Source organism: Citrus clementina, unplaced genomic scaffold, assembly GCF_000493195.1.
Source record: "Citrus clementina cultivar Clemenules unplaced genomic scaffold, Citrus_clementina_v1.0 scaffold_2, whole genome shotgun sequence".
NCBI classification, from domain to species: Eukaryota; Viridiplantae; Streptophyta; class Magnoliopsida; order Sapindales; family Rutaceae; genus Citrus; species Citrus x clementina.
In genome coordinates this window covers 28,154,088-28,173,497 of record NW_006262688.1, presented here as the reverse complement: position 1 = coordinate 28,173,497, position 19,410 = coordinate 28,154,088, and the positions used below count along the sequence as shown (strand labels likewise).

The 19,410-nt window shown below is 31.6% G+C and overlaps 4 protein-coding genes across 9 annotated transcripts in view; 1 reads left to right on the top strand and 3 right to left on the bottom strand.

Annotated features, from left to right (window-relative positions):
• The window catches only part of LOC18053467 (protein DETOXIFICATION 14), a 2,834-nt gene extending 2,699 nt beyond the window's left edge, over positions 1–135 (bottom strand). Inside the window, 2 exon segments of the mRNA XM_006448265.2 lie at position 1; positions 3–135. The exon segment at position 1 is cut by the window's left edge and continues 237 nt beyond it. Of these exon segments, the coding sequence (XP_006448328.2) occupies position 1; positions 3–52 (51 nt within the window). The 5' untranslated portion in view covers positions 53–135.
• Positions 136–1,919: 1,784 nt separating this feature from the next.
• Positions 1,920–4,828, bottom strand: LOC18053466 (protein DETOXIFICATION 12). Of its 2 annotated transcripts, none has more exons than XM_024191572.1 (8): positions 4,489–4,828; positions 3,651–4,195; positions 3,463–3,549; positions 3,301–3,357; positions 2,983–3,221; positions 2,679–2,884; positions 2,422–2,482; positions 1,920–2,317 (listed from the first exon to the last, which is right to left on the bottom strand). In XM_024191572.1, the coding sequence occupies exons 1-8, from the start codon at positions 4,753–4,755 to the stop codon at positions 2,304–2,306; spliced, it is 1,476 nt and encodes a 491-aa protein (XP_024047340.1). In that variant the 5' UTR covers positions 4,756–4,828; the 3' UTR covers positions 1,920–2,303. The 2 variants fall into 2 exon arrangements, with proteins under 2 accessions (XP_024047340.1, XP_024047341.1); XM_024191573.1 differs by having other exon boundaries at positions 2,983–3,098.
• A 6,821-nt stretch (positions 4,829–11,649) lies between these two features.
• On the top strand, positions 11,650–14,937 carry LOC18053465 (protein DETOXIFICATION 16). 3 transcript variants are annotated; one of them, XM_006448262.2, is made up of 8 exons: positions 11,650–12,064; positions 12,648–13,192; positions 13,281–13,367; positions 13,472–13,528; positions 13,653–13,891; positions 13,981–14,099; positions 14,185–14,271; positions 14,415–14,937. In XM_006448262.2, the coding sequence occupies exons 1-8, from the start codon at positions 11,771–11,773 to the stop codon at positions 14,466–14,468; spliced, it is 1,482 nt and encodes a 493-aa protein (XP_006448325.1). In that variant the 5' UTR covers positions 11,650–11,770; the 3' UTR covers positions 14,469–14,937. The 3 variants fall into 3 exon arrangements, with proteins under 3 accessions (XP_006448325.1, XP_024046874.1, XP_024046875.1); XM_024191106.1 differs by having other exon boundaries at positions 11,650–12,163; XM_024191107.1 differs by lacking the exons at positions 13,981–14,099; positions 14,185–14,271; positions 14,415–14,937 and having other exon boundaries at positions 11,650–12,163; positions 13,676–13,886.
• LOC18053464 (histone chaperone ASF1B) lies at positions 14,864–17,495 on the bottom strand. 3 transcript variants are annotated; one of them, XM_006448260.2, is made up of 4 exons: positions 17,172–17,253; positions 16,553–16,664; positions 15,483–15,598; positions 14,864–15,384 (listed from the first exon to the last, which is right to left on the bottom strand). In XM_006448260.2, the coding sequence occupies exons 2-4, from the start codon at positions 16,605–16,607 to the stop codon at positions 15,037–15,039; spliced, it is 519 nt and encodes a 172-aa protein (XP_006448323.1). In that variant the 5' UTR covers positions 16,608–16,664; positions 17,172–17,253; the 3' UTR covers positions 14,864–15,036. The 3 variants fall into 3 exon arrangements, 2 of the variants coding, with proteins under 2 accessions (XP_006448323.1, XP_006448324.1); XR_002907131.1 differs by lacking the exon at positions 16,553–16,664 and adding an exon at positions 15,962–16,056 and having other exon boundaries at positions 15,098–15,384; positions 17,172–17,495; XM_006448261.2 differs by lacking the exon at positions 16,553–16,664 and having other exon boundaries at positions 17,172–17,486.
• Between the last annotated feature and the right edge of the window lie 1,915 nt (positions 17,496–19,410).

The following is a 19,410-nucleotide window of genomic DNA, read 5'->3' as shown; positions in this document are numbered from 1 at the left end:
TTAAATCTTCTCTACTCTCCACTTCATCTTTACCCAACAAACCCTTATCCATTTCCTCCTTATCTCTCACTGAATTAAAATCTGCAGTATTTAGGGAGATTTTAAAGCGAGATGTGCAAGAGTTTATGTCATATCATGAACTTAGCTTAGATGTTGGAAAATTATTTTGTTTAGATTTGTCGGGCCTCAATATTATTTATTTACTGAAACTATTTTACTTGTCTATGAACAGAAAATTATAGTAAAGACAAATAAATAAAAATTTTTTTTTCTCCTACACAACTCAAGGCATCAGTATCGGACACTAGTCACGCTCCCTAGACAGATTGTTTCAACACGTTATCTTTTTTCAAACTTGTTTTTTGGCATTGGTTAGCCATTTACTAGAAGATGATAAACTCAGTTCACATACGTCAAAATTTTCCTCTTTCTCCATAATTGTTTTGTATTTGCAGACTGTAACAGATTCTTTATTTTCTTTATCTTTTAAATGGTAGAGCATCATCTATATTTTATTGAACAAAAAGGAAAAAGATTACAAAACTTGAAAAGAAATTCCATCATGGGCAATTGGGTTTAAGCAAAGATAGAAAGATGACAGTACATGAATACATCGCTTAAAAAAAATTAAAAAACAAAATTAAAAAGAAAATTAAAAAAAAAAATCTCTACAGAATTATATATAGCATCTGCAGCAATCCCCCTTTGCGCTGGAACATCAAACATCTTCAGTTTATCTGAACCCCTCCAAAATAAGATATCAAAATCAAGCTATATATGATCTCAGATGAAACCAAATTCTAAATACCATTGAATCATAAGCAAAGTCCAAATGCTGTGATCCTGCGGACAATGCAATCCCTCCGAAAAGCATGCAACAGGAATAGTCTATAACAGTTCCTTTCATTTATATATTTTTTAATTTTTTAATTTTTATTTTTCACTTTTGACCTGTATACTGATTATAGATATTGTTGCTATAGTATTCTAGGCGAATCCCTACATTGACAGAAGAGATGCGAGGTTTATAAGGGGTGATGTCGTGCGGGCCTTATTAAGATTCAAAGCGAACAATATCTTGTCAGGTTTGGGAAGACATTGTCAGCTTTGGGCTTAAACAAGACCCACATGATTTTGTTTCTGAGGCGCTCATACACCCTGAAATTCAGGGTCCTTGCTGAGGTTTGTCCCACCATCGCTCAAGAGCACTGAGCACCCCCTTAAAGGACTCAGCTTGCTCAAGAGCAACCCTAAGGGACTCAACTCTAATACCATCTGTCGTAACTCAATCCCGATCTGCAAAGATATTATCCATGCAAGATATTATCTGTGACTTTGTTTTTGGGGCGCCCAATAAATCCAAAACGCATTTTGCCAGTTAAGGAGTGAATCACTCTTATAAACCCAATATATTTTCCGTACTTTGTCAATGTAGAATTCACCTAGGGTGTTACAGTTGCTCGAGATTAAGCATGATTTTCAGAATTTCATATACAATAAATAAAAGAATAAAAAACACTCGGTATATATGATATAAATGTAAAATCAAACCGTAGACCTATCTAATGTGATAGAAACACTTTAATTATGGGATTTATTTGAGTGTCTAATTTTTATTTTTATTTTTTAAAAAAAAAAAAGAAACACCCCAGTAACACCCAGCGTTAGTTGTTTGGTGGCAGCAGATTAACAGACAACAACAATTCATGCACATGCAATTGCTTCAGGAAAAAGACAACACTGTCTCTATTTTATCCTCCTGAAGAAGTGCTGAAAGAAAGATATGTGTCACATTACTTTTGTAGTCAAAAATCAGAGTGCAAATCTCTCTATATTCCACTGCCACAATGAAAGGTGCTGTTTACGTTAAAAATGATCAAAGATTATAAATTTAAAAAGACTAATAGCTTGCATCCAGATTACAAAATACATGGGAGTATCACATTGTGTATTAACCAGAGGCCACAGGCCACGTTACATTTTGGTGCATAATCACAATTCAATTTTGCTAAAATGACATAAAAATTTAAGATTTTTTTTCCTTTTAATATTTCCCTAAACTTTCAGATGTTGAAAGTTTCAATACAAAGAAAATTATCTCTGCAATCACTCGAAAAAGTTTCAATAATAACATTCAAACATTTTCTCTTACTTAATTATATCTATATTCATTTTTGCAGCACGTCTATTTAATAATTCATTCATACTGGAAATGCTGAAATCACCAGGTGCTGCAATCCTAAGAAGCTGTTAAATTTTTTCTTTTCGCTAGAAACAGACTTCCATGAAGTGCCATGCTTACATCAGATTGAAGAACCTTCCATCAATTGACATAAGATCAGCTCATTTTCTCAAGCTATAATTAGCTCTTTCAACCGGAAAATTTAAATATCAGCTCATTGATTGACTCTGCTTACTCACATACTACTCTATTATCTGCTAAAGATCTTCCCTTTGATATTCTTTCCCTTGCTTTACTTGCCTGCAATATGAGAAACCCCTTAGAAACACAAAACTCATAATGATTAACAAGCTAGAAAATGGTAATAATTCTTGCAAAAGCAAATTTTCAAAAGATTTTGCATTTTTGTTAATTGAATATCAAATTATTACATATTTACATACATAGTCCAATAATCTTCTCTAATTTTTAAGGGATTAAATGTGGAGAAACAGACCTGTTTTTCCCAATTTGTACATGTTGTTATGATGCCAAGCAGAAGTGTTTGTGTGAAAGCACCAGCTTGTATCCCAATCCATAGCCCCCTTCCTCTAAACTTTAACCAGAAACCCAAAATGGCAGCAGTTGGGATTCCACACAAATAAAAAGCCCCAAGATTCACAAAAGCAGCTATATTCTGCCACCCACATCCTCTTGCAACACCTTAAAAATAATAAAAAGAATTTATGAACCTGAAAAAATTTATTTCTATTTAGAGAGAACTAATTAGCAATTGACAGAGTTGAAGATGTTAATTTAACCTGAAAAGACTCCTTGTAAGCTATCCATGATGACAGACAAACAAACCAGAGGAGCCATGGTTGTGACATAATCCACAACTTGTTTCTCATTGCTGAAAACGTAACCAAAAACACGCCTGCTAGCAAAGAGAGTTGCACTTACTACGATAGTCTCAGTAACTGCCATAAAAACCACAGCATACACAGCTACACGGGCTTTTTGCACATTTCCAGCTCCTAGTTCATTTGAAACTCTAGTACTATAGAAGGAGATAATGGTTAATCTGCTAATTAGTTGATATAAAATAATTATTATTTAAATGACTGTTGAGAACAAACCTCACTGCAGCACCAAGTCCGTATGGGATTGCATACAGGGTTTGAATAGTATTGAGACTGCTCAAAGAAGTTGACAAATAATGAGCAGTAAAAAGAAATTATAATTCCTTTGATAGGTGCTTTTCTTTATAGAACTTTCAGATACAGTCTATGTCAACATACCATACAGATAGGACTGAAGTTTCAAGCTGTGGGTTAGGCAAAAGCCCTGACATTAAAATGAGCAATTCAAATGACCACCATTCTAGGCTGCAAAATTAAATAAATAAAAAAAAAAGCATCTGAATTTATGATGTGTCTACGATATCTATGAGAAGGGAACACGAAACTATAGAAGATAATTAGCATACCAAATCATTACTGCAGAAGGGATAGCAAAGTGGAAGAACTCTCCAATTCCTTGGAACAACTCCATTGAAATTGGAACCCTGGATTCTGCACAAGCAGTGGAGAACTTCATGTAAATTGCCAAGAAAGTTACATTCAACCAATTCGATATACCAATTGCCAATGCTCCTCCGAGGTTCCCTAGTCCAGACTTGTATACCAAACTCCAACAGATGGGAATATGCAAACAAAGAGCAGCACAGGAGCTTAAGAACATGGGAATGATCAAACTTTGAGACTGAAAATATCGAATAAGCGGCTGCATTGTTGCATAAGCGAACAGAGCTGGAAGAAGCCAGATCATAAACTTGCCTACTTCATGTGAAATCAGGGGGTCTTGGCCTATCAAAACTAGCAGTTTTCCCGCGTAAATCCATAGAAAGGAAAGTGGAAAGCAAACTAAGAATAAACAAAATATTGCAGTGTAAGTTTGAGTTCCAATTCGTTGATATTGCTGAGCTCCATACGCTTGCCCACATAATGTTTCCAGTGCACTTGCCATTCCTAACTGTTTCAAAGTAAATATTACACAATTCAAAATAGCTGTGGAATAAAAAAACAAAAAGCATTTCAAGTCCATTAAAAATTAAGGGCATTTTCACAAACAGGGTATTAGTTAATTGTATGTTTTTCATTTTAACATCAGAAATTTGGCATATCTATTTGTTTAAATCCCACGTGCAATAACGCGAATACCCATCAAAAGAAAGAATAAACAAAACAAACAAAACAAAAGAGACAAATCCTCTTGTGTCACGATCTTGATATTGTATATAACTATGTATGGATTATAGGACTTACAAGGACACTGAAGCCAGTGACGCTAGCCAGAGAGATGGCCATGGCGGTGCTAGAAAGAGCAAGTTGACCAAGATGACCAACCATCATCATGGAAACAACTTGAAGCAGGTACTGTGATAAAGTGACAGCCACCATTGGTGCTGCTATGTAACCCTGCTTTTTCACTTCTCCACTCAACACACCCCATGTTGTAGATGATGAGGATAAACTCTCTTTTGGTATTAATAAACTCTCTTCCATATTCTTTTCTGTTTCGTTGCCTCTCATGGCCGCCCCTCTCTCTCTCTCTGTAAAATTTGCGAAGACTTAAGAGGGAGACTTGTTCAGGTTCGGTCGTCTTCCAGGTCTTCGGATTTATATAGGGGAGTTGTAGCCCGGGGGGCAAAACATCAGATATATGAAGTTTCCGGGGTTAAAATGTTAAAATGGTAAAGTAAGTGAGTCTCATAAAGTTTTCAGGAGAATATTATACGTATATGTTTTCAGCTGTGTAAAATTTGCCCTACATACACCACAAAAACGCGGTTAGTGATACCAGTAAGTTAATTAATTTCAATCGATAATTTAACGTATAATTGAATGAAATACGTCTCTTTATTATTAATATATGTTTCTTTAAAAGGTGAAAAAAAAAAGACACTATCTTATACAGGAACCTTCATCATCTGTAAAATTTCGATTTTGTTCTTTTCACATTTAATTATGATACGTGATACATACAAATCCAAAAATCTCTTAATTAACACATAAAAGTCCATATGGCCAAACGACAAACAAATAATTAAAAGTTATAAATGTTAAATGCTATCTATGTATCATGATGTTAATTAGTGGTCCTCACTCAACCCACTCGTTACTCTTACCTCCGAATTAATGCTGATGCATATGGCTTGGTCGTGCTTTCCATTTTTGCTCGACAAATTATGACGTGGAGAAAAAGATAGAAAATGAAGGGAAAACAAATACGGAAAGTTTTTATTATATTTTGTATCTCTTGTTATTTGTTTATTTGGATGAGCAGAAAAAGATATGGAAAATTTACATGTCTAGTCATTTTCATAAAAATATTTATTAAAATGTAAGCATATAACAAAATTTTTTTATTATAATAGACTATAGGAGATTGTCAATTTCTTCTTACTAAAATCAATATTTACCATTTATCTTTTCCTTTAAATTATCAAGATAAATTATCAAACAAATTATCAAGACAAATTATCAAACAAATTACTTATCCACCCTCTTTTCCTTTAAATTTTTGGCGTCATGACTTTTTGACTATTATAAAAACTGTAAGGAAATAGGTGGTATATATTGATTTTAGTAAAAAAGAAATTAACAATCTCCTATAGCCTTATCCTCTCGATTTGGACCAAATTACTTTTAAAACAAACCAATCAAATCTAGAACAACTGGTGGTGTTGTCCAAAAAAGAAACTTACCATTGCCTAGATTATATTATCGTTCTCATCTCCTATATCGTCTATCACAGCCCCCATCATCTCCATCACAGCATCATAACCACCACTAATGACGGTAGGTTTCGAGTCAAAGGTACAACTCCCTCACACTATTGCAATAATTGATTGGTAGATTATTATTAATAATATGGTAGAAAATATAAAAGATGACAAAAATAGGAAGAAAACAAAATTCTTACCATTATTGAAAAATGTTATGTATTAATGTATAAATAGTTCGTACTTGCTAATTAGTTATAAATAGCTATTAAATAAAAAGAGTGAAACAAATTAGAATTCTCCTATCAAATTTGGAATGAAAATTTTTAATATATTTTTACCACGTATTTAATTTTTATATGATTGAGATTTAACGATATTTTAATATGACTATGGCTATGTTGGAGCTGATGTACGTTAGAGTACGAATCTCAATCATTCACGCAAAGTGATAAATAATAAAAAAATTCATTATAATTTTAATTATGTAGTTATGAAAGAATACTCTCTCTCTCTCTACTTTAGAGCGATTTCAACATAGTCAAACCCTTTTAATATTTATATCTATATCTATATATATATATATATAAAGCTGGGACTTGAGGAGGTGATGTGGCATCACCATTTTTCATAATCTCATATTCTCTATTATCTAATAAATTGGTTGAAATTAAAAAATAATTACATTACAGAATATTAAAATAGAAAATAATTATTAGATTATAAATGATTACATGTCTTTTCCTCTTTCTATTTAAATTCAACAATATGTAACCATTAATAATAATTAATTATAAGTCTTGAAACATTCATTTATTTTATTATGCCAACAATTAAATTTTAGTGGCTTAAAATACATCAATTAATTAATATTAATATATGAAGGAAGGTTCCTTCATTTTCCCTCGACAATGCCATTAGAGCATAATTTTAATGTCATAATCCCATATTTAATTATTCAATCTTTTGTTTAGTGCATTTTGGCTTCTTCAAACTCCATAAACATTAAATTTTTAAGATTTGTGGCATCATTATTTCTCATCTTTTTATATTCTCTATTATCTAATATATTGGTTGAGATTAAAAAATAATTACATTACAAAATATTAAAAATCTATATCTATCTATCTATTTATATATATATATATATATATATAAAGTTGGGACTAGAGAAGGTGATGTGGCATCACTATTTCTCATCTTCTTGTATTCTCTATTATCTAATAAATTGGTTGATATTAAAAAAATAATTACATTACAAAATATTAAAAATAAAAAATAATTATTAGATTATAAAAGATTATATGTTTCTTCCTCTTTCTATTTAAATTCAATAATATGTAACCATTAATAATAATAATTAATTATAAGTCTTCAAACATTAATTTATTTTATTATGCCAACAATTAAACTTTAGTGGTTTAAATATATCAATTAATTAATATAGGAATGAATGTTCCTTCATCTTTCCTCAATAATGCCATTAGGGTCTAATTTTAATGCTATAATCTCATATTTAATTATGCAACCTTTTGTTTAATGCCTTTTGGCTTCTTCAAACTCTATAAATATTAAGTAGTTAAGATTTGTGGCATTATTATTTCTCATCTTTTTATATTCTTTATAATACAATATATTGGTTGAGATTAAAAAATAATTACATTACAAAATATTAAAAATAGAAAATAATTAGTAGATTATAAAAGATTACATGTCTCTTCTTCTTTCTTTTTAAATTCGACAATATGTAACCATTAATAATAAATTAATTATAGTTTTGAAACATTCATTTATTTTATTAAGTCAATAACTAAACTTTAGTGGTTTAAAATACATCAACTAATTAATATAAGAAGGAATGTTCTTTCATCTTCCCTCACCAATACCACTAGGACCTAATTTTAATGTTATAATTTCACATTTAATTATGCAACCTTTTATTTAGTGTCTTTTGACTTCTTCAAACTATATAAATATTAAGTATTTAAGATTTGTTATGTTTGGATTTTTTTTATTATTTAACCAACATCCTCTTTAGAAATGTTCTTGTGTTTTTATTTTTTGACTTATTTAAATTTTTTGTATTGTGTGCTTCATGGAGTATTCATTTCTTCATGAGTTAAACAATGATAAAGATAGTTGGATGATAAGGGTTAGACTTTGTAAAATGTGGGAGTCTGTTAATACCAAGAAGAATGGAGAGTTGATTAGTGTGAACATAATTTTTATTGATAAAAAGGTTGTGTACACTTAATTATACACATTAATATATTTTTTTAAAGTTAACAAAAAAATAATTAACTTTCATAAATAACATTAGTTTTATAAGGCTGCGTCATCTTTAAAAAAAATCAATTCATATTTTTTATCAGTTTATCAAGTGTAAAGTAATAAAAAGAATAATACTAAATTCTTTCTTTAAAGTCGCACGAAGTGCGGTTCTATTTCCTAGTATATATATAAAGCTGGGACTTGAGGAGGTGATGTGGCGTCACCATTTCTCATCTTTGTATATTCTCTATTATCTAATAAATAGAGAAATTTTCTTTTAGATTTGGGTTTTCATCTTCTCATAATTAATTTGATTGTTATTACACAATAACAATTATGTAAAAATTTTAATGAGGCATATTCTTTGTAATGAACATCCAATGGGGAGTGTTATGAATTTATTAAAATAAATGTAGATGCTCATAACATATATCTCTTAGTCTCCCCACTATCTCTCTTAGTAACCTTTAGCTTCCCTATGACTCCCACTATCTTACAAAGAATTATAATCCATAATTTTTCATTAATTTCATGGAGTGATTATGTAACTATAAAAGGAGAGCTCATCTTTTTGTTTTGTACACACATAATTAGAATAAATAAAATCACTCTATAATATATTCTCTTATTTTATTTTTTATCTTGCGTTACTTCTTTATTTGTATTGTTGGCTCATAGCTTTTTATGTTTTTTATAAGGCTGCCTCATTTTTAAAAAAATTAATTTATATTTTTTATCAGTTTTATCAAATGTAAAGTAAGAAAAAAGGATAATACTAAATTCTTTTTTCAAAGCCACATGAAGCGCGGTTCTATTTTCTAATATATATATAAAGCTGGGACTTGAGGAGATGATGTGACATCACCATTTCTCATCTTTGTATATTCTCTATTATCTAATAAATAGAGATTTTTTTTTTTAGATTTGCTTTTTCATCTTCTTATAATTAATTTGATTGTTATTACACAATAACAATTAAGTAAATATTTTAATGAGACATATTCTTTATAATGAACATCTAAAGGGGAGTGTTATGAATTTATTAAAATAAATGTAGATGTTCATAACATATATCTCTTAGTCTCCCCACTATCTCCCATTAGCAACATTTAGCTTTCCTATAACTCTCACTATCTCACAAAGAATCATGATCCATAATTTTTCATTAATTTTATAGAGTGATTACGTAACTATACAAGGAGAGCTCATATTTTTGTTTTGTACACACACAATTAGAATGAATAAAATCATTCTATAATATATTCTCTCATTTTTATTCTTTATCTTGCGTTGCTTCTTTATTTGTATTGCGGGCTAATAGTTTTTTTTTGTTTTTTATAAGGCTGCCTCATCTTAAAAAAAATCAATTCATATTTTTTATCAGTTTCATCAAGTGTAAAGTAAGAAAAAATTATAATACTAAATTATTTTTTCAAAGCCGCGTGAAGCACGGTTTTATTTTCTAGTATATATATAAAGCTGGGACTTGAAGAGGTGATGTGGCATCACCATTTCTCATATTTGTATATTCTCTATTATCTAATAAATAGAGAATTTTTTTTAAATTTGACTTTTCATCTTCTTATAATTAATTTGATTGTTATTACACAATAACAATTAAGTAAATATTTTAATGAGACATATTCTTTGTAATGAACATCCAAATGGGAGTGTTATGAATTTATTAAAATAAATGTAGATGACTAGATGTTCATAACATATATCTCTTAGTCTCCCAACTATCTCTCATTAGTAACATTTAGCTTCCCTATAACTCTCACTATCTCACAAGGAATCATGATCCATAATTTTTCATTAATTTCATAGAGTGATTACGTAACTATAAAAGGAGAGCTCATCTTTTTGTTTTATACACACACAATTAGAATGAATAAAATCATTCTATAATATATTCTCTCATTTTTATTCTTTATTTTGCGTTGCTTCTTTATTTGTATTGCGGGCTAATAGTTTTTTTTTTTTGTTTTTTATAAGGCTGCCTCATCTTAAAAAAAATCAATTCATATTTTTTATCAATTTCATCAAGTGTAAAATAAGAAAAAAGGATAATACTAAATTATTTTTTCAAAGCCGCGTGAAGCGCGGTTCTATTTTCTAGTATATATATAAAGCTGGGACTTGAGGAGGTGATGTGGCATCACCATTTCTCATCTTTGTATATTCTCTATTATTTAATAAACAGAGAAATTTTCTTTTAGATTTAGATTTTCATCTTCTCATAATTAATTTGATTGTTATTACATAATAACAATTATGTAAAGATTTTAATGAGACATATTCTTTGTAATGAATATCCAAGGGGGAGTATTATGAATTTATTAAAATAAATATAGATGTTCATAACATATATATTTTAGTCTCTCCATTATCTCTCATTAGCAACATTTACCTTCCCTATAACTCTCACTATCTCACAAGAAATTACCTTTAACTTCCCTATAACTCCCACTATCTCACAAGGAATTATGATCCATAATTTTTCATTAATTTCATGAAGTGATTATGTAACCATAAAAGGAGAGCTCATCTTTTTGTTTTGTACACACACAATTGGAATGAATAAAATCACTCTATAATATATTCTCTCAGTTTATTATTTATCTTGCGTTGTTTTTTTATTGATATTACTGACTAATAGTTTTTTTATTTTTTATAAGGCTGTCTCATCTTTAAAAAAAATCAATTCATATTTTTTATCAATTTCATCAAATAAAAAATAAAAAATAATAATATTAATTTTTTTAAAAAAATTTATGTAAAACGCAATTCTATTTTTTAGTTCGGAATGACTCTCACACATATTTTACTAGAAAGAAGCATTTATCACAAGAGAATCTTGGTATGTATCACAATTCACACGAGTTGTAATTGTACGATTGGCATGGTACGCTCTCGTTTATTTAAACTTGGGCCATGAGGCTGCTCAGTCTGGACCTAAATTTAGTACAAAAGTTGGTGTCATGTCTCAATCAGACATTTAAGATGATAAAGTACATGCTCTTGCCAGCGACCATTGAGAAAATGATGTCATGTGTCTATTAGTTGAAAATCAAATGGAGGGGCCAATTAGGTAGTCACATTGATTATCAGTCAAAATATATGCAATATCTCCATGAGAGGAATATTAATGCACGCATGCTGACACCGCTCCCCATAGTGAGAAAATACCACCACGCATGTGATCAGATTCATCAAAATCAAATGGATTCAATTTGTATGATTTTTTATTTTAGATTTTTGAAAACCCAACAAATTTTCTTGCTTCGACATCCTCTCTCAGATCATCCACCATTGACCGTCTGCAGTTTTTTTATATTATCATGGAGCAAACAGAGACAAATTTGTGGGAACCCACTGTTTGCCAAAGTATTTTCTCGATTGTGACGTATTTTTGTCGTCTTATAAATTAAATTGAATGCAATACGCAAGCAGAGCTAATTATATGATTAGTATACAGCGTATGAAGCGACTATTCTTTTATGTGGTAGAAATGGTCTATGCTAAATGAACCATAAAACCAAGCAGCTAAAATGGAAAGAGGAGATCAAAAGTCGAGTCTTCAATCTCCCCTTATTCTTAGCAATGAAAGAGGCCATGAATTTGATGGGGAAACATCTCAACGGCAAAGTATTTGTAGTAGAGCAAATGTTATTGAAGAGGCAACGAAGCAACTATGGCTGGCAGGGCCTCTTATTGCAGTAAGTTTGCTGCAGTATTGCTTACAAGTGATATCAATTATGTTTGTTGGTCACCTCGGAGAGCTGGCTTTATCCAGTGCTTCAATAGCATCTTCCTTTGCTTCAGTTTCTGGTTTCAGTGTTCTGGTAAGTGGGGCTTTCTTGTTTCTCTTCAAAAATTTATTGGAAATTGGTGTCTTTGCTGTGATCGTGAGTTTGATAGCCTTGCAAAATACTTGGGCATTTGTAAGTTCTGAATTCTGATAATCCGTGGTTACGATATATAATAAAGTTCCGCAATTATATACACCGACCAAAAATATGTCAGAAGTGCTTATATAGAAAGCTATTTTTATCCTATATTTGAAAGTGCTTTTAAGGAAATCGGTTGTGTGTAAAAATTTAAAAACTATCGGGCAACATCAGTTCCTAGAAAAACACTCAAACCTATGCTTATAATTCTAAATATTAATTTCTCTATTCCAGCTGAATACCACAAATATGCACTTTTCATCGCACAAAGTACGAGACCACTTTTTGATGTTATCAAAAGCTCTTGGAAATACACCTATAAATAAATAATTGGTCTCAATAATACCTTGCCATGCACACGTATCCCCATCTTTTATAATCCTTTGCAGAATTTAATAACACTCTTTGATGACTAGAATCACTTCGCATTGAAGCGCTTCTAAACTAACTTTTTGTTTCAAAATATTTCACCATGTAGCTGGGGATGGGAAGCGCTTTGGAGACACTGTGTGGACAAGCTTTTGGAGCCAAGCAATACCGTATGCTTGGTATTCACACACAGAGAGCAATGCTAACTCTTCTAGCAGTAAGCATTCCACTTGCAATAATATGGTTCTACACAAGCAACATTCTCATAGCTCTAGGCCAAGATCACGAAATATCTACTGGAGCAGGAACTTACAATCGCTGGATGATTCCTAGCCTTTTTGCCTATGGGATCCTTCAATGTCTAAACAGGTTTTTACAAACCCAGAACAATGTTTTTCCCATGATGATCTGCTCAGCAATCACAGCTTTGTTACACATTCTTGTTTGCTGGGTTCTGGTTTTCAAATCTGGCCTGGAGAGCAAAGGAGCTGCCTTGTCAATTACCATTTCCAATTGGGTTAACGTGTTTTTCTTGGCAATGTACATAAAGTTCTCTCAGGCTTGTATCAAAACATGGACAGGTTTTTCAGCAGAAGCACTGCATGATATTATAAGCTTTATAAAGCTTGCTCTTCCTTCTGCTATTATGATATGGTAACTAACCTCTTTTCTCTTAACTATAATTAATTTGGAAATGATTTCCATTTTGCCTTTGGTAACACTGCCTGTTCTCGGAAAGCAGCTTGGAGTATTGGTCGTTTGAGATGGTTGTTCTTCTATCCGGTCTTCTTCCAAATCCGAAGCTAGAGACATCTGTGTTATCGATAAGGTATCCATTGATTCGTTGATTGTCGCATTCATTCAATGAAAAACAGAAAACAGATTAATCCAATGAAATTTCTCACAAATTTTATTAATGGTTCACTTTCACAGCCTTAACACATGCTGGATGGTCTACATGATCTCTGTTGGTCTTGGTGGTGCCATAAGGTCAGTAATACGGTGTTACTAGCACATTCTCCTTTTTGATAACATCATCACTTCTTCCTTCCCCTATAATCAGAATTGTGCATCTTCTTTTTCCAACATAACCATCTGTTCTGCTGTTTTAAAGTACAAGAGTATCCAATGAATTAGGAGCAGGGAACTCAAAAGGTGCACGATTGGCTCTCCGAGTCATGATCATGATAGCCATTACAGAAGGTGCAACAGTTGGAATAACAACAATTTTGGTACGCAATGTTTGGGGAAAACTCTACAGCAATGAAGAAGAAGTGATCAAATACGTCGCAAAAATGATGCCTCTGCTTGCATTATCTGACTTCTTGGATGGGTTCCAGTGCATGCTTTCTGGTTGTAATCTCTTACGATCAGAAGTAAATTCAATTCTGCACTGGATGGTCAATATAATTATGATAAAAATCTGTTGATTTCTTAACTAGGGGCTGCCAGAGGAAGTGGATGGCAAAATCTTTGTGCCTATATCAATCTTGGAGCTTATTATGCTGTGGGAATTCCTTCGGCAGTGCTGTTTGCCTTTTTCTTGCATATTGGAGGCATGGTGGGTATCTATTTCTCTGTATCTCTCTGTATCTCACACACAAATGACTCGCTTACTGCTAAAAGTTTTCCTTTGTCATGAGCAGGGACTTTGGATGGGAATAATATGTGGACTTTCTATTCAAATTATTGCACTTGTTACAGTAATTGCCACGACCAACTGGGATCATGAAGTAAGTCAATTTTCTTAGCTCAAGCTAACTAGTAAAACTAAATGTAAACATATTCAGGCAGGGCATTTCTCAATTTGATCATAAAAAGATCAGTAAGAAGTTAAAAACTCATTTTGATTGAATGCTGTCTTCCCTTCTTACAGGCAACAAATGCCATGCATAGAGCTCAAAGAACTGTCTTACCAACATGGCAATGAAGAGTTGAATTTTGCAGCAAATTAAGAAAATCAGTTTAAGCTAGAAAGAATGCATTTTCAGTAAAAGGAAAGCAAAACAATGAGAGATAATTGAATCTCAGAAACCTGGTGTGTACACAATATGGCAATTGATTTTGTGCATAATATCAGTTTCCTGTGATTTACTTTGCAGCCTACATGACAACTATTTAGCAGATACACATTGTTCTATTCTGCCTATCAAACCATCAAGCAACTTGCAAGAAAAAAATCCCAATGCAAAGATGGGGCAGATATTTCCTTCAAGAAACTGCAGTTACAGAGTTGTCTGATCCTCAGGCTGTTTCGGTTTTCCTTTTTCCAGTTTAAGTTAGAGAAAAAGAAAAACTAATGTGCTAATGATGATCACACCCAAATAAGATGAGCACAAAAATTTTTAATTTTCCATTAGCAGTTTATCAATCCAAGAGCACAAGATGTTACAACACAATTCAATCAGAACTTTACAGTATTTTCTGTTACAGCCGAGCTTCTCAGATGGTGTATTTTTGAAATCTCAAAAACAAACCTTTCTAGGTCACCATGCTCACTACTGCTCATGAGAAGGATGATCTGGTGAAGGAAGTTGTTCTTCTCCATTCTCATTTGTTTCAGTAGCTTGATCAGGTGGACTGTCCTCTCCATGCTCATTGTTCTCAGGATGAAAATTGATTGGGAACTTTGTGACTCTAGGCTTGTCAGCTAATATGTTTCTTTGAACTCTATCTATCAAAACCTTTGGAGGAGGCTCCTCTCTTAGCTGCTCGTCATCATAATCATTGTTCACGTAATACCCCACTCGAACAAATTCCTGTCCTATATAAGAACATGTTAAAAGCAGTACAGTGACACCAATTATATCCTCTTCACGGATTTTTGATGGGTCCGGAGGGTCTGCCTGTTACAAGGCCAACAAGAAGTAAGTTAATATGAGTCCATTATGCAGATTAATGCTGAAAGAATATTTAAGAGCATCAACAAGACTCATCAAATTACCTGTAAGACAAAACGGTAGTTACCAACATTAACAGGACCAACAAGCACACTTTCTAGCAGTTGATCATAAGTCTCATCCTCAGCAGATCCCACATAAATGAGTTTCCATTCCAAGTCTGTAACAAAGGGTTTATGATAGGGTGTTATCACAAAAGCAATATTCTAGCAAACAAGATTGGTTCCAGAGTTGCTTCAAGTTGAGTACAGAAGATGTTAGGACAGTTTACAGATTAAAGAATGAAAATTCTTACGTAAAATGAGGTTGCCCCATATTGATAGACACAACATTACAATACTAAGCATAAAATTCATAATTAATAAGTGACTTTTTCATTAGGTAGATACATATACCCTTTATATAGAAAATTGGTATAAAAATCCAAGAAACACAGCTAAAGGCATATTGCAATGATATGAAAAGAGTCTGAATTAAATAGTCCATCTGAATCCTTATAACTGCTATTTAGAACAGTTATTACCCTCAATGGTTCTGATCCTTTTATCTCAATAATAATTTTCTGAATTGGACAGGGATTTGCTGCCAGTCCATCCTCTCCAAACATCTCATTAGCAGCTAACAAAAAGACTTCCAAAGGTCAGCTTATTGTATCAAAAACCTTTTCGATGACTAACTCCTTAAATGAGCAAGTTCTGATAAATTCCATGCCATTATGAAATAAAGCAATTCAATCTAGTAATTATGTTCACAATTCCAGACATTTAATAACTATTTATCAAAAGATAAGACTACACCTTTAATCATATGTCTCCTTGAATGAACAATCCATAACAGTAGCAGGTGAAAAGCAGAATTATTTTCTCATTGTTTCTGATTACTGAAAATCTAGGTTGCATGTATGTTCTGAAAACCTAGGTTTCATATATGTTCTACCAAACAAACACAGAACTACCTCAGGGATGGGCAAATGTAATATACTAAATTTCAGACCCAGGCATTTACAAAATACTTCTGATACCATCTTTTAGTATACTAGAGTCTAACCAACAAGAAAACAATGATTTATCCACCAAGTGCAGCAATTAGCAATCAAAAATGGAAAAAATAGAACCATTTTCAATGTGATAGAGCTTCTTTCCAGCTTGATCGCATGCTTGAGCCAACATGGACAAATGAACAATTTAATCACTGTTGGCACATAAACTTTAAGTTTCCTTTCTTTCCTAAGAATAAAAAACAAAACCAAATATGAGAATGCAAGGAAGTCCACCTAGTGTTGCTAAATGTCAAAATCACGCCATATATATGCCTCAATAATTTACATGCAATTTCAAATTGCTTTCAGCACATGGGTAATTTCAGTAAGAATATCATTTATACAATTTGTAGGAATTGAATTATCCAAAGAGAAATTCTATAACGAACCAACAAATTAACTAGTACTATCCAATATTCATTATAACTTGTACTTCCAACAAATCAACTATGATTTCATGGAAATTCAATCGTACATCTTGTTATAGAGACTCTAATATAATCGGTTAGACTTAAGACTGGTTCGACCCCTACTTATAAATTCACCTGCATAATAAAATTAGATAGGGAATGCACCAATTGAATCAAATAAGTTACTGTTTACAAAACCCTAGTCCTGAAGCTCAAGTTCAAACTGCAAAATCCAAAAATGATCGAAAACTATTTAAAAAATGGAGGGATTTTGATAAAATTACCGTCTTTAAGAGGGGTCAAACACTCGTACGAGATTTCGAACTGAAACGGATTGAGAAACGCAGCAGGGTTATCTAAAACGGTGACGTTTGTGATATTTACGGCGCTCATAGTCTTGAGTTAGAACAGGATTCTGATGATTCCGTGGATTGATTGGCTCTATTCCTGGATTCGATATCCTTCATCGAAGAAATCAGAAACCCTAGAGGCTAGAGGCGAAAGGCGAAATAGAGTCTTCGAGGAGGAGAAACGGTGACTGGGAAATGGCGGTGCAAAGGACGGTTGATTTGTCGAGGAAGTGTTCGTTTGTTTGCTCGTTTGAAGAATGGTTATATTGGAGTGGTTACCGGCTGTAGCCGGTGGGCGGTGTGGAGGGAAAGGAAATTGCGAGATGGCGGGAGATTTTAACATTTGATGCAAACATTGTAGTGAAATTATTTTAAATGATAACAAAGATCCATCTTAGTATAGATGTCAATGGATTAGATTTGATCCAAAATCTACGTGATCCAAATTTAATCAGATCGAATTTAGGTCGGTTTAAAATGAATTTGTATCGAATTTAGATATTAATATATGGATTTAAGACGGATCTGGAGCAGATCTGGATTTATCTTAATATATAAATCCATATCCATATCCACCCATTTTTTATTTTATTTTATTTTAAAAGTTACTTAACAATTGTGGAATTATAATAATAATAAATTTTGCTCATAGCATATTAGTGGTATTTACCATGCATTTAAAATTTTAAAACTTAAAGGTTAGTTTTGTAAATTTAAAGGTCAGTCAGCCCCAAAGCATGTACATGCAATATTCAAACTGCAAGCCAAGTAATACAACATGGCAATTTATTTTACTATATTGGCCAAATAATTTTTAAGGAATATATTAGTCAAATATGACCATAATAAAAATAATAAAACACTAAATATAAATCATATTTAATTTATATGTCATTATCTAATGTTGTAGGAATAATTGTGGGTGTGTCGTGGATATTAGGATGATGAAGAAGACAATAGAATATTAGACTGATCTTACTCCTACAATTACTTTTTAATGATATTTTATTATCTTTCTTATTTGTTATTTTGGTATAAAAGTATAAATTACAATATTTATTATATTTTTGAGAAAAATTATATAATTTATTTGTTATCAATATATTTTAGCCTTCAATTTTCATTCTAAAAAATTATTACTTTTTTATTGCTAAGTTCTAGAATTCATGACGGATCTAGAGCAAATTTAGATTTTTTTTTTTTTTAATTTGGAGCAGATATAGATATTTATTTCTTTTTCGGATCTGGATATGGAGCGAAAAATATGGATTCATGACGGATCTAGAGCATATACGGATCTTAATTTTTATTATGGATCCAAATATGGGTTTAGATATGGAGAAGAGTAGATCCAACTCATATCTGCCACATTGACATCCCTATCTTAGTAATCATTTTGATGGGAAATTTGCAGACACTTCCCAATTAAATTTAAAAATGCCACACTTAACCCACTTACATTAACGTGAGTCATATGTTATGTTAATTATAATAAAATGTTTATATTATCCCCAATCAATTTAAATTATTTTATAAACCATAAACATCTATTAGCTTGAAAAAACTCATTGTGATATGACAATCTTGTGGTTGATGAATTAATTTATAATTTTAGCATAAACATAAGCTATTTGTATTGAATTTTCAAATAAAATCTTCATTTCATTCCACTTTCGTCATATCATGGATTATACATTAATTTTATTTCTCTCGTAAGACAATGCATTCTCTCATAAATAACACATAAAATAATATTTACCAAACTTCAAATATTGTCTTGTCCAATTTAATAAATACATAAATTAGGTAATTAACTTAACTTATTAGGGACAATATTGTCATAGCACATAAAAATATTTCATTTTAATAGATATTTACAGTTTATAAACCAACTTAAAATAAATAGGGTAATATGGACTTTTTATGATATTCATTATAGATTTTTTATTATAATTCAACAGAATGTATCAACTTTTGTTCATAAGGGGGGAAGTGTAATTAACTGTGATGTTTCTTAATTTAAAGGGGGTAAATGTCATGGCCATTTAAATTTGACTATAAGCGTTTCTTACTTTATTTGAGGGGATTTGCAATTTCCCTTTTGATAGAGCTGGATTTATTGAACTAAGATTTTATATTAGTAATTTAGATAAGTTAAATATTTCAAATATTT

Bases quoted from the DNA above. Each gene is read 5' to 3' on its own strand.
- LOC18053464 (XM_006448261.2), bottom strand. From the start codon at position 17,280: ATGAGCGCCGTAAATATCACAAACGTCACCGTTTTAGATAACCCTGCT. The intron at 15,599-17,171 runs GTAATTTTATCA...CCTTTGTTACAG, and splicing joins TTTGACCCCTCTTAAAGACG to ACTTGGAATGGAAACTCATT. The intron at 15,385-15,482 runs GTAATTTGATGA...GCCTTGTAACAG, and splicing joins ACTACCGTTTTGTCTTACAG to GCAGACCCTCCGGACCCATC.
- LOC18053466 (XM_024191572.1), bottom strand. From the start codon at position 4,755: ATGAGAGGCAACGAAACAGAAAAGAATATGGAAGAGAGTTTATTAATA. The intron at 3,550-3,650 runs GTATGCTAATTA...TTAATTTTGCAG, and splicing joins CCTTCTGCAGTAATGATTTG to CCTAGAATGGTGGTCATTTG. The intron at 2,483-2,678 runs GTCTGTTTCTCC...CTCATATTGCAG, and splicing joins GTACAAATTGGGAAAAACAG to GCAAGTAAAGCAAGGGAAAG.
- LOC18053465 (XM_024191106.1), top strand. From the start codon at position 11,771: ATGGAAAGAGGAGATCAAAAGTCGAGTCTTCAATCTCCCCTTATTCTT. The intron at 12,164-12,647 runs GTAAGTTCTGAA...TTCACCATGTAG, and splicing joins TGCAAAATACTTGGGCATTT to CTGGGGATGGGAAGCGCTTT. The intron at 13,368-13,471 runs GTATCCATTGAT...TCACTTTCACAG, and splicing joins ACATCTGTGTTATCGATAAG to CCTTAACACATGCTGGATGG.